This window comes from Gavialis gangeticus, unplaced genomic scaffold (genome assembly GCF_001723915.1).
Source record: "Gavialis gangeticus isolate Ggan-Ray unplaced genomic scaffold, GavGan_comp1, whole genome shotgun sequence".
Lineage (NCBI taxonomy): Eukaryota > Metazoa > Chordata > Crocodylia > Gavialidae > Gavialis > Gavialis gangeticus.
In genome coordinates, this window is record NW_017728964.1 from 105308 (window position 1) to 119455 (window position 14148).

Below are 14148 nucleotides of genomic sequence, written 5' to 3' on the forward strand. Positions count from 1 at the left end.
TGGAGCTCCTCCCACTGGCATGCCAGAGACCCCCAAAAGGGAGCAGACCCCACAAGGGGAGGTAGCCATGTTCCCAGGCCCCAGAGCCTGAAAAAGGGATAGGCAGCCCCTGCAGCCAAGAGCCAGGGGCTCTGTCTGCATGGAGCCCAGAACCATGGGCGCCGTCTGGGTGGCCTTCTCTGAGTTGCTGGGGGGAGCTGCAGACCCCGAGGGGACCTGAGAGGTGCGTCACATGCCCATCCATGGCATGCCATTGGTAGGTGGGCTGGGCCTGAGTCTACCTACCCCAGGGGGCTCGCAGGCAGGGTCTTGGGCCCTCCTGTGCGAACTCCGTGTTAACTCATGTGCTGGCAGACAATCGCGCCTGTTTGCGCAGCCTGTTCACGCGGCTCCGGTTGCGTGGCTCCTGGGGGGCTGGTCAAAGTAGGGGCCTGGGCAGGGCAAGACCCAACCTGGCTCGGCTTCCACTCAGCTGCCTCCTCCCACCAGGGGCCCCGATTACCTCCAGCTGTGCTGGGAGTCAGCGGGGGGGCTCCATGGCTGCTGGGGGGTCTCTGGGGAGCTTCTTTTAATCTCCAGGCTCTTTTCATTTCCTCCAAGGTAGGTTCTCCATTCCCTTAAACCAGTGATTCTCAATTGGGATGCTGTGAGATCCTTTTAAGGGTGACATGGGGAACCACTGTTAGGAGTGCAAACACCTACACTTGAATCACAAAATAAACCCAGAGGTTTGAAATAGGAATTTATGATGTCAAAAACATTCTGACCTGTTGTTGTCGTCTTTCTGAGTTCTTTGCGAGAGAGAAATAGCTTTATTAAGTAGCACCAATAAAAGGAAAATTGACATTATCACCCCCTTCCCCTAGTATTGCCACCGATGCCATCACCCAGCCCAAGTGCAGCTCTGGCCCAGCCCCTCCTTCCCCGCCACTGAGAAGAACCCAGCATGCCTCCTTGGCTTGGAGCAGCAGCCTGCTCTCACCCCACACACAGATTGGGAGGCACACCCTCCCCCCTATGCCTTGCCCGGGGGTACACACAGTGTGGCAGGAGCCCCCCATGCCCTCCAGTCAAGCCGCTCATGGCTCTGTCCCGCACCCCACCTCAGCTGGGCAGTGCCTGCCCCTGGCCTAGCCCCAGCCTTACTCCCTCCCTCACCACAGGGGCCTTGATCTGCCTCCCCCCACCGCTTCCCTCCTCTCCACCCCTTCCCACCCCCTCAACAGACTTACCACCTGGATGCTGCTCTCCAAGTTGCCGGGCTGCATATCAGTAATCAGATCAGTATCAGCCGATATGGCTTGTTAACAATTGTCCATCGGTATTGGCCCCAAAAAATCTTTATTGGTGCATCCCTAATGCTATCTAAAGCTTTGCTTAAATCTAGATAGGTCAGGTGCATTGCATTGCTTTTATCTAAAAAAAAACAGTTTTCCTGTTAGACTGGTCTGACACAGTCTTCCCTGGATAAAACAATGTGTTTTGTCCCATTTTCTGTTTACTTCCATATCCCTGATCATTTTATTTCTTTAATATGTGTTCCAAGATCTAGTAAAATATTGAAGTCAAACTAGTAAGCTTATCACTTTTGCTATTCTCCTGTCAGAGGCACTGTCCCTGAATTGATGTATTATTACTTAGTCAGACAAAAAGATTGCTATTTCATGTGGTGTATTTTTTCAGTATCTGGGTTCTTGATTAATCTCCACCTCAGACATAGTAATTTTCATAACACTATCCTCATTGACATTAGGTATGTTATCATTGTCCTCAACTACATTGTTACTGAGGACTGAGGCAAACTATTTACAGGCAGTCCTCGACTTACAACATTTCGAGTTACAACATTTCGCACTTACAGCGTTTATAAATTGACACGCTGTTTCAACTTTCTGGCATCAGTTTCAACTTTACAACGTTTGGTCTGATGCGACACCATGCCAGTGAACAAGTTCAAGTCTCCAGAAAAACCTGCTGCGAAGATTCCTGAGAAGACTCCAGCCAAGAACTGTTCAAAAAGTCCAACCAAGAGCCCTTCAAAAAGTCCAGCAAGTCACCAAAGAAGTCCTTTCAAATCAATATGATTGCTATTTACAGTATAAATGCATTAATGTAGCTATACTGCACATCTATAATTGATTGAGTATAAACTTCTTGGTTATTTTTGGTGAAAATAGGGTGTTGGGCCTTGGTTCAGGAACCAATCCCCCATTTATAACAGTGCTTCCTATGGGAAAATCAGATTTGAGTTACAATGTTTCGACTTAAGACGTGGTTTTCAGGAACCAATTGTGTCGTAAGTCCGAGGACTGCCTGTATTCAGTACCTGGGTTGTAAGGTTATCTTTGGTCTTCACCCTTATCTTCGTTGTATAGTGTCCTGCTTTTTCCCTCCTTGTCCTGCTTTTATTTATGTGACTGAGGACACTTTTGCTCTTTTAATTATCCCTGTGGTGTTGGCAATGTACCGCTGTCAGTGGTTTGATGCTCAGGTCTCCCTAAAGGTCTCTGATCAGCAACTGAGGAGCGTTCTTCTAAGGGCATGGAGCTTGTCTGCTCTAAAACAAATGAGACGTCATTCACCTTGAACAATTCCGGAGCCACATTATACTCACTAGAAGCATTGTCTCCCTCATGCAAAAACCTAGTTGAAGCAGAGACAGGCCCCCAGAGCTGCCACCCAGAGTTCCATTCATACCTCCAGTATTCTGCACTTTGCAGAGTAGTCCTAACTAGTTATTCCCCTAGGGAAGTGTTCCCCAAACCTTGGGGGTTTACATCTCACTGTAGTAAAGTCAGGCAGTCTTGCACCTCCCTACTTCAGCTGCTGCCTCTGATTGCCCCTGTGGCGGGCCAGTAGGAGGTGCTCCTGTGTTGAGTCACCCTCCTCACTGGGGAGCTGCCACCACCCAGGGATGGGCTTGATTCTGGCTCTGTGCTCCCCGGGAAACACAAGCCTAGTAGCCCTTGAGGGTACTTGACTCACTTCAAGAACTTGGGGTGCTTCCCTCAGCCGGAAACACAAGTAGTGGTCTCCCTTAGTCAGCCAAACCAAGGGGACCCCAAGGCATAATCTAGACCCACTCCCAATAAGTCTCCCATGCTAGGTACAAAGGAGAACTATATTGGTTACAAGGAGTAGGGTTGGAATAGTGTACAAAGTTGAGTAGTATCAGAAATCCCATAGAGGAAACAGGGTGGCTGGAGTAACCTTTGATCACGCATCTGAGTTACTGCAAGCTATGTATCTAGTTAGACCTCAGGTAGCTTACTCACAAGTATCATCCAGAGGCAGGTGGAGATTCCTTCTGGAGGCAGGCAGTTCCTTGATCATGATTTTTGAGAGAGAGAGCAAGTTTCAGCTGGTCCAGCTCCTCTCTCTCTCTGAGTTTTCCTCATGGCTGTTGTCCCTTCCTCCTGGGCAGTCCTTAACTTATATAGCCCTTATGACCTCATTTACCTGGTCCAATGGAGGCCAGCACCTATTGGCTGTCAGCCAACCAATTTGAAATGCGTCACTGGTTGCTCAGCCGACTGGCAGTCTCTAGCCCACCAGGGTGCCCAAGCCCCTCGCTTAGGTATGTGATGCCAGTCAGGTAGGCAGAGGGAGCAGGTTTCCCCCTCCCTAAGGAATGTATCCAGCTCAGGTTACCTAAAGAGATAGGGTAAGGTGTGTATCCTCTGCTGGGCCCATCCTAACCAAATTGTCACAGAGCAGAGTTTTTGGGGAGAAACAGAAGTGGCCTTCTGCCACAGCCCCTATTGCCGATTGCTGTTGATTGCTGTTGTTGATGGGAAGTGGTGGTGAGAGGAAGAAATGGTAACTACTAAGGTAAGGGTTTGTGAGAGTGGCTAAAGTAGTGGCTGCTGATTGTTATTGTGATTCATGGACACCTTCCCTAGGAACCTTTCTCACCTTCCCAGGGAGGCATGCCCCACAGTTCAGGAAATGCTATCTTAGGGGACTCTGAGACCCATTTCCAGTATTTGGACACTACTTTGGAATCACCCACTAGGATGGCTGTGTATGTGTTTATAGGAAATAGTTTGTAATCATTGTTTGAAGGAGCAAATGATGGTACTTAGCAGTAGCAGGGGTTCTTTGAGATGTATTGACCATATACACATTCTGATTCTACCCTACTTCCATTCTTTCCCAGAGCCAAACACAGTATGGGAGTTGAGAGGAAGCTAAAGAGCAAGATTAGCACACCCCATTGGATCATGGGGGGAATGGGGCTAGAGTACACACTATAGGGACTGCTAAAGCAAGAACTCTGAAATTTAGGGGTGCAAGACACCCAGAGCTGATTGTGTATATGGATAATACACTATGAGGAATTCCAGTTACTGATGAGTAACTTTATTTTTTTAGATATGTCTATAGTCTGTAGAAACACTTACACAATGTTTTAAGCTAGAGCCTAAGAACTAAGTGGTAGTATAGCCAACACAGTGTTGAGCTCAGCAGAAGTTATAGCCAAAGAAGCTGCTTAAGTTTGCCCACACTGAACTCTATTCTGCAGATATTTCCAACAGTTTCTGCTTCTGGATTTTTGAGTTTTTATAGGTAGATTTGAAAACCTCAGCCTCAAACTTTGATCAGTTAAAAGTCCACCTCAAAGCTGTAAGGATGAAGGAATTCACAACAGTTTAGATTACTAAATTGTTCATATTTGTCAGATATTATGCCAAACATGTGGAAAAGTCTTGCCCAAATTCACATAGATCTGTTTGTGGAATATTACCAAATGTTACAAAGTCACAGTTGTTTCACACTTATTAGATGGGCCCAAGAGATAAAGATTTCAGTTTCTGTCATATTTGGAGTTAGTAAGAAATTTAACCCCATTGTCAGATTGGTATGGACTGTAGGGGGTGCTGCCTTCCTCTGTTGCAAGAGGCAGGACCCTGCTACCTTTGAGCATATATTGTCAGCATTTTATAGAAGAAGGACATTGGCTGCTGTGCTTCCTCTGCTTTACATGTGGCAGGTGAGGGTGTTGGGTCTATGTTGCATGAGGGCTGAGGGTAGTCTAATGTAGAGTTGATTATGGTTGTATGGGATGGTTTAAATAGGCATGATCCTGCCTTAGGCAGGGAGTTGGACTGGATGAGCACTGGAGTCCCTTCTAGCCCTGCTTCTCTGTGGCTACAACTCTATAACATTTCCAGTCTCCCAGTTCAATTTCAGCTTTTTTTTAATATGAGTTCATTGGCATCTAAGAAGGCTATAATAATAGTATTTTCTCAATTTTTTAAAAAAGCCTCATTTTCCTCAGGAAACCCATGTTTTATCTAAGTTCATAATTGTTTAGAAAAAATAGATCTCCCATAAATAATGGAACTCAACGATGCAATGTCAACTGATACTGTAGCATTAAATTTTCCTAACAGCCATTCTCCAGGTCCTAATAGTGGCAGTTTTGAATTTTAAGGCGATGTGGGGGTACAGGCAATGTGCTGGGGGGGGCAAAGGGGGCACAGGCCACATGTGGGGGATGGGGAGGGCACAGGCAATCTGTGGGGGAGCATGTGCCCCCCAGATTTCTCAGCCGACATCAGGGCACAGGTCGGACCAGTTCCAGAGGAGCCACCTCTGCAGCCCAGTGAGCAGGTTGCAGCACAGGAGGGAACACTGCGCTGCCATGGTCACCAAGGTGAGGTGCCCCCTGCCCACCCAGCAGCCATGGAGGACATAATTCTGTGCCACTGCTGCTGAGCCTGACCTCAGTGGCCATAGCGGTGCAACACTTCCTCCTGCACTGAGTCCTGCCTGCTGGGTGACAGAGGCAGCTCCTCCAGATGTGGTCTGGCCTGGTTGCAGCCCCATGCCCTGCTGTGGGCACAGAAGTCTTGTGCCCCCCCGCCACATCTCATTGTTATCCTCCGCCCCGCCTCACTGCATCACCTGTGCTCCACTGTCATGTCTCCTGTGCTCCCCAGCCCCAATGCCTTGTGGCCTGTGCCTCCTCCCTCCCCAGTGTAGCACCTGTGCCCTCTCCCCACATAGACTTAGCTGGAGGGAGCTGCAGGAGCTGCTCTCTATGGCTGCCTAGCTGCCACATGCATGTGCACACACACACATGCACATGGTATCCCCTGAGTCCTGCTCCCTGCAGCCCCTTGCCAGCCTGCAAGGGGGAACCCATAATTTCCCACATTTTTCTCCTTTAAAGAGGAAAATCCGTGATTTTCTCCTTTAAAAGGGAAAATCCGTGATTTTCTCCTTTAAAAGAGAAAATCCATGTTTTTCCTCAGCGAATGGAAAACATAGCTCTCTGCTTATAATCACCTGTGATTCAAATTTCACCTGATTTATATAAACCAACAACATTAGGGTTTTATGGGTCAAGACCTTGAATTGTGACTAGATTATTAGGAGCCAGTGTAGATTCTAAAGCACTGAAGTAACGTGTTCCCAGCCACCATCCCCGATCAAAAAGTGGGCTGCCACATTCTGTGCCATCTGCAACAGAGAGTCCTCAAGGGTAACTCAACATGGAGCGCACTGCAGTCATCTAGCCTTAAGGTTACAAGCACATTGACAATGGTTGCCAGATACAAATCAGAAAAAAAGGGTCACAGCCTTCTCACATCACAACACTTACTTGAAACATTAATACACAACACTTACCAATGGACAAAATCTGATATTATGAAGTCTTCTCTGCACACCTTCTAATTCTGAACTGCATGTAACCTATATTATCAGCTGTTCTTCCTAGAAACAGACATAAATTTGTACTTTTCTTGTACTAACCTTTACTATATGTCTTCTAGGTGGTAGTCAGTCAGATTGAGAATGTCAGGCTAGTCATCTCAGCTCGCAACCCCTACATTTGACATTTTGGGTATAGATGCTTAAAAGAATAATTATGCTGCAGCATGTTTAGGATCAAGTGTGCAGTGTGTCTCTTGAGAAAAATACTGGCACTAAATTATGACTGTATTTCTGATAATGCAAGTATGCCGTTTTAGGTTATCCCAGTCTACCATGAGCAGCTCAAATCTTAATCACTAAGATACAGTAGCCCTTAGTTTGGCCTGGGTTATAGTTGATTTTGGTTTTAATTCTAAGTAAAAAGCTAATTTAATCACTATAATCAAGTTGCCATCAGTTTTGCATAAATATATTTAGATTTTAAGTTTACTTAAATGTTTAATTATGACTTCATAAAATGCTTTATTTTATTAGACACTATCCTATTATACAGTTATGATTACATTGTGCAGTTCCTGCTATATTGGGTATGATGGATATATATGAAGAAATGAAATTCTTTGTAGCTAACATTTCAAGAGGCTCAACATTTGGCTCCCATAGGCCTGTGTACATGCCGAAGTGTTAGGGGAGAGGCACAATTTGAAAAGAAGGGATGGTACTCTCTCAGTAAAGTTTACTTTAACTCAGAGTTTAGTCTTATCTGGATATTGGTCAGTGTAATTTGTTGTTTTTTTCCTTTTATAGCTTTTCAGTAAAAGGATGTAAATTATGAACAGCAGCTCTGATTTGGATTTTAGCAACTATTATCTCTCTTCTTTTTTTTTTTTCACTTGGGATCCACTGTCACAGAAAGGGATGAGATGTCTCCCATGCCTATAATTCTCCCTCTTTTCTAGGAGGAACAGATTGTCATGACTTGAGAAAAAAAATCCTTTAATTTCTTTGGATGTGTTAGTATGTGCATCCAAGGACCCGCTCTTCCTTATGGCTTGAACCCTGCCAAACTGAGTGTCTTTGGAGCATAATGCATGATGATGGCTCATAGGCTTGATCAAATATGAAAGTCCTTTCTGCATGTAGCACATTTTCTTGTGTAGTACTTCAGCTGGACAGTAACAGATATTCATTTTTTTTAGGGTGACTGTTGGATCTGTATGGAGCTTATGTCTACCTCGTTTGATAAATTTTACAAATATGTATATAGTGTATTAGATGACGTTATTCCAGAAGAAATCTTAGGAAAAATCACTTTAGCTGTAAGTATTTTAATTATTTTACCACATTTTAAAGATAACTTAAAAGTTTTGCATATGATTTTTTGGGGAACATTTCCCCCTGATAATGAATGAATTGGTTGATTCATACTTTCTAATATTATACCATTGTTTTACTATGCTCAAGACCTATTTCCTTACACATGGGTTTATTATCTAATGCAGATGTATTCAATAACCTTTGGGGCTGGCTTCTGGGACAATCTGGGATTGCCCAAGTGGTAGAGCTCATTCTCATTGCCCCTTTAACAGTTCCAGGGAATTCTGGGACTGTTCAAAGAGCATCAGAAATGCCCATGGGTGGCAGTAGCATAACTAGGCTGGGGCGAGCAGGGCACTAGCCTCAGGCACTGACTTAGAGGGGGCACCAGTTTGGTCCCCTTTCCCCAGGAGTTTTTCTCCTGACAGGCATGGAACCAGGTTGGTGCGGCTGAGCAGGGAAAGTGCTGTGTCTAGTGGCGCATTTGGAGGGAAAAGAGGGTGGAAGGATGCAAAGACTTTGCTGTGGGTGGCACAGTCATGCCTTCAGGGGTGGGGGGCAAAGGGGAGCACCAGAAGCAGCTTCCAGGAGCTTGAGCTGCTGTCTGCACCTCAAGGACAGCAGCCCAAAGTCATGTTCCTAGGAGTGAGCAAAAGAAATAGCAGTGCTGCCATTCAAGTCAGGAGAGCCCCAGTAGGTAACCCCCACCCCCTCTCCTCACACACCTTCTTACACACCTGGCAAGAGAGGGGCAGAGGAGAGAAGAAAGCAGTCCTCCTTACTCTTGCTACCCCTGCAAAACAAGGGACTGTCCTTGGCAGTTGCTGCTTTACCTAGCAGGGGAGCGGGCAGCTGTCAATGATTGGGCTTCTCTGGGGGTGGGGAAACCCAAGGAACAACCCTCTTGACCCCTGGCTGGAGAGATCGCCTTTGAGGCATGTGTGTAATGCTCCAACCAGGGAGCTGGAACACCAGTATGCCCCCTTCTCATCCACCTCTGGTGCTAACATCTGTTTGTCAAAAAGCAGCTGAACTGTAACCTGCTGCCTCTGTAGCTGTCAGCACTGGACCCTTTGACCTTTCAGATAAATTACTCATTCTAAGTATATCTTTCTCCCCCTCCAGCAATTAAACGGACAATTCTTAAATGTGAGTTCCAAAAGATAGGTATGTTTGACTTACCTAAATGAACAATTACATGATTAACTGGGTTCAGAAAAATATCCTGTCTTGTATGCCACAGGGTTAGGGGTTAAGCCTTAGGAAACCAAGTTTGAAAACTGAACTAGAACACATTTCTTGCAGTGTATGTCCAGCAAGGGAAAGGTGGGCATATAAAACTTATTGCCATTCTGTTGTTACCATGTAATAGTCTATAAAACGTAGTGCTTCACTGGGAAAGAAGACATGCTAGTGATTTGCATTTGTTTTAGATTCGGTTTCTCAGATGCATTCCTTTACCTCCAAACTGTGTGTGTCAACACGTGACACTATGTTGCTGTAGCGAAGCACTATGGCAACGTAGCTCGTCATTACAGTGATGTAGCATCAGCAGGCAGAAACTGTGATGCCAACACAACTTGGCCGTAGTGACAAGCTACCTTGCTATAGTGTTCCACTATGGCGATGTAGCTGGTAAAAATAACTGTGCACTGGCAGGATGGTGCAGTTACTGTGCAGTCATTTAGTACTTCCTAAAGCAAGTACTAAATGACAGCGCAGTAACAACTGTGTAGGTGCACCCACTCAAGGGTAAACCCTTGCCAGCCTGACAGCCTGAAAGGAGAACTGGTTATTTTGGTTTTAACAAAGGTCTGAGAATTGAAATCCCTCTTCTGCAAGAGCCTTCTTAACTGATAAGAAAAGCCATACACAAACAGGCTGTCCAGCCCTCCATGCCAGCTCTTAGATGTCTGCACCTGCTTTCTCACTGAATATAAAACATACATTCCCCCAACTCACTGTGGGACAGTGCATCTACAGGAGACACTATGTCTTTGTAATGATGAACTACAGTGACGTAGCCTGTTGCTATAGCAACGTAGCATCAGTGGTCACAAACCATGATGTCAACACTGCTGCACAGTAGCAGCAAGTTACTGTACAGTAGCGCATTGCTAGTGTGCAGTAAGGTTGCAAATGACCCATGCACCACTGGGACTGCGCAGTAACAGCAGTTACTGTGAAGTCTTTTAGTACTTGCTAAAGCAAATGCTAAATGACTGCACAGTAACAACTGCACAGTCAGGCACTCATGTAGATGTACCCACTGTGTCCATAACATCATTTGTAATAGGAGAGCTGAGATGTGAAGGATTTTGATCTGGTTAATCCTTGTTCTAAATAATTGTTACCTTTCTGAAACTTCACATTTGGAGCAGCAATTGTTCAGATCTGGTCTCTGTCCAGAAGCAATTTCTTAAAAACAATGCCTACTTCTCCTAAAAGAACTCCAACCCTCCAGTCTTTCAGTAGCAGGAGAGTGAAAACATTTTCTTAAGACAAATTTTGCAGCTCTGAAGGAAAATCTGAGGTTTGGCAGAGAAATAATCCTTGTGAAAGAACATGTCTTTGAATATTCTGGTGGAATTGGTATAGGTTTGACTAAGTTACAAGTCCCAGAGAACTGAACTTGAAATATATCCAATACAGTTTATATGTTTTTAGTGTTTTAGCTTATTGCACATAAATATGTGCTTACTTCAGCAGCATAGTTAGGAAAATCATAAGTCTGTTAATTAAATGCAAAACTTGCTTCATTCACTCTGTGTTATAAAAGCATCCGGGCCGTGAAGCTCATGGGGAAGTAGTTCCCCATAAGGTGAGTTGCAAAGGATTTCAGACACTGACTGGATAATTCAATATTGAGGAATTTTCTTTTCTGTCATCTTTTCTCTTACAAAAAACAAACAAACCTGGAAACAACATTTAAAATAATCCTAATAGAACATTAATATTGCACTTTTCAATCCTTGATGTGTTCCCATAATAATTCTTGACATATATCTACATGGTTTAAGATTTTAAATGATTGGGATCTTCTGTGGGGCCATTCTATTACACTTTGGGTATCTAAATCACTGTTTCCCAACCAGTGTCCCACAGCACAAAAATGTGCTACCAGAAATGAACAGGTATGCCATGGAATTTTGCCATGGCAATGAGCTACAATGTGCTACAATAGGTTTGAGGATGGGGAATGCCTTAACAGGTGTGCTGCAGACAATTTTTATTAATGTAAGTGTGCCTTGGGCTGGAAAAGGTTGGGAAACTGATCTAAATAACAGTTTTCCAGCCACCTAAGTGGCCTTTTTGGCACTCATACGTAGTTTGCAGTTTTATTATCTCTGCAGTGTAGATACATAAACATCCATATGTATACTATGCATGTTAGTAACCTCTGGAGTGGCAGGGCACCTGTGTAGCCACATACACACACCGCATGTTTGTGTGCAATTTAAAAAATTATAACTGGACAAAAAACCATGACTAGTGAACAGGGTTAGAAGCATGGAAGGGGAAGCAGCAGAAGAAAGGTTCTCTCCATTTTTTTAGCCCCAAAAGTGCTTCCTTTAAACTACTGTCTCCCAGGGCAGCCAAGAGAGGGCTAGTAGGAAGCAAACAACCTAGAGCAAGTGTCACTTGGTCAGAAGACTGCTGCTCAACTCGAAAGCACCTCAATATCAGAGTAGAATCTAAAGAGGAGACTGCACAGGTTTGCCAGCTCAAGACATTTTTTTTTACTGTCAAACTTTTTTGCTGACGTATGTTTTCCTGAATGTATATGTAACCGTTATGCCAGCCTTGGACAATCATCTACCACATCAGCCATCAACCATAGTCAAAAAGTTTAGTTGTCAGTAAAAAGTTTACAGATTATCAGTTAAAAACAAATCTTGGGTCAGAAACACTGTTTGATAATAGCAGTGATTTCATATGCAGCGTTCACCCCAGGGATCCTCTACTCTCCCCACCCTGGGATGCTTCCAACCATACCCAATTCCATGCTGCCCCTAGCCTACCCTCAACCTTATCACCAACCAGCCCTACCCCACCATCCCAGCATGGACTCCCAAAGAAGCACAACTGTCTGCCTACCTGTGAGACGAGCAGTGTTACAGACAGGCATAGATAGGGACGTTGTGGGTTGCCAGGTCTGGGGCCGCTCAGGGATTGAGGTACCAACTAGGGTCATGAGAAGTGAGCAGAACCCTGGGTACAGACCAAATCAAGAAGCCAGGAGATGAGGCAGAAAGTACAGTCAGAGAGCAAGCAACATTGAAAAAATGGGAGATTGGGCAAAGAGCAGAGGATCAAGTTGAGTCCTGTTGCCTAGACACTTCCTGTTTTGGGTCTGGAGTTTATATGGAGGAATAGAGGGTTAACTGACCCTGGCAAGACATTCTGGTGCTAGTGAGTGGGTTAGACCGGGGCGGGCAATTATTTTGAGTGGTGGGCTGCTTACTGAGTTTTGGCAAGCCTTTGAGGGCTGCATGACAGGCAGTCAGGGGCAGATAAATATTAATTTTCTAAATTTTTTACGGGCTCCGTGGGCTGGATGGAATGGCCTGGCAGGCTGCATCTGGCCTGCGGGCTGCCTTTTGCCCACCCTTAGTTAGACTTTTCTGGAAGCCTCAGAACAGCCTTGATTAGCCTGGATGGCCAGCTGTAGGATGGCAGACCAAGATGAGTAGCTGTGCTGGTCCGCCCGAAGCTTCAGGGTTGAAACCGTGGTCCGACATGCAGCAGCAGATTGCTCTGTGGGAGGGGGCTATTCAGGCTCCCATGAGCTCGCTGTAGGGTACTGTGCTTTTGCTTAGACACCAGGCTTATCAGTTCATCAAACTGGTCTCCAGTTTCGTTCTGATGAGGGATCTTCAACCAAGCTACCAGTTCCTTTGGTTTGTTTTTTTTATGGATGGCTGAATTTTTTATGGACTGTATGGACAAGAGTTTTTAGCCTGTTTTTAAGGACATTTGGCAACCCTGGGACAGCATTAATATCTGACCTTTGCTTTGATGGTTAGAGCATAGTGCTGGGAAGTGAGAGTTGTCGGTTCAAGTCCCTTCTGGGTGTGGGGGAACTCCATGTCCTAGGCAAGTCCCTTAACCACTCAGTTATTGGGGCTAAAATGTGGATATGTGGTGATGATCTTCCACCATTTTTTCTGGGACTTACACCTGTGTACCTGCCTATATAGATGCATAGCTGCCCAGCCAGTCCATAGCCTACTCAGTATGGGCAATATAATTATATATGCATATATGTCTGTAAACCGTGTCTAAGTGCCATCTTTATGGTTGGAAAACTGTCATTTAGGTACACAAAGGATAACAGAATTCCACTTCAGGTACTCAACACTTTGGAAAATTAGGCCATTTATTTGGATGCCTAAATATGGCTTAGGATCAAAACTTCAGGCACACATTTTTCAGAAACCTTAGCCATCAAAATTACCAGTAAACTCTAGTAACATGGACACTGAGGTTTGTTAAAAACAAAGGCTATTAAGAAAGTTTCATGATGTTGGCTAACCACGTTTTCAGTTATGTTAAGGAATGGAATGTGAAGCAGAGTTGCACTTCAGGAATCAGATGATACTAGTTGAAAAGAAATTGCTTATAAGTGGCTTCTGATTAAACTTTAAAAAGTGTACCTCTTAAAGAAAAGATAGCTTACCAGGTAATTACCTTGGCTGCATCAGTATGCAAACATGTTAACAATTTAAAAGATAGATTAGAAGTAGCTCAGACATTATGCCTGCTGCTAAACTCCATGCTGATTTCCCTGATCTTGTAATCATCATTTAATTTTTTTTTCCTTTTCCCTACTGCTGTGGTAAAGTCCCCATGAACAGTAAAGAAAATGATGTATATGCATTGGTGTCAAATACATAAAGTGAACATACCAAGAATGCACAGGATATTTTTTTCCTGGCTACTATCACTATAAATGAACTTGCACTTGAGAATCAAACTGGATTCTTCCTTTTTTATGGACAAATCAGATTTGTTTAGGCCAGATTTTAACCTAGCGAACAACTGTGCAGCTCCATGGCTTAGAGAGAAATGCATCAGTCTGACGGAAATTTTGGTAAATAATATTTTTAAAGACACACAAGAAGGAAGAGATGCTATCTTGCCCACTCTGCACTGTGCAGGCTCTGC

At 44.6% G+C, this 14148-nt stretch overlaps 1 protein-coding gene across 5 annotated transcripts in view; it reads left to right on the plus strand.

Moving 5' to 3' along the window:
* MAP2K4 (mitogen-activated protein kinase kinase 4) overlaps positions 1-14148 on the plus strand; it is a 133522-nt gene that overhangs the window by 74977 nt on the left and 44397 nt on the right. For all 5 annotated transcript variants that reach the window (XM_019501856.1, XM_019501826.1, XM_019501836.1 and 2 more), the window contains one exon: positions 7863-7982. In XM_019501856.1, coding sequence (XP_019357401.1) covers positions 7863-7982 — 120 coding nt within the window. The remainder of the gene's footprint in view (positions 1-7862; positions 7983-14148) is intronic.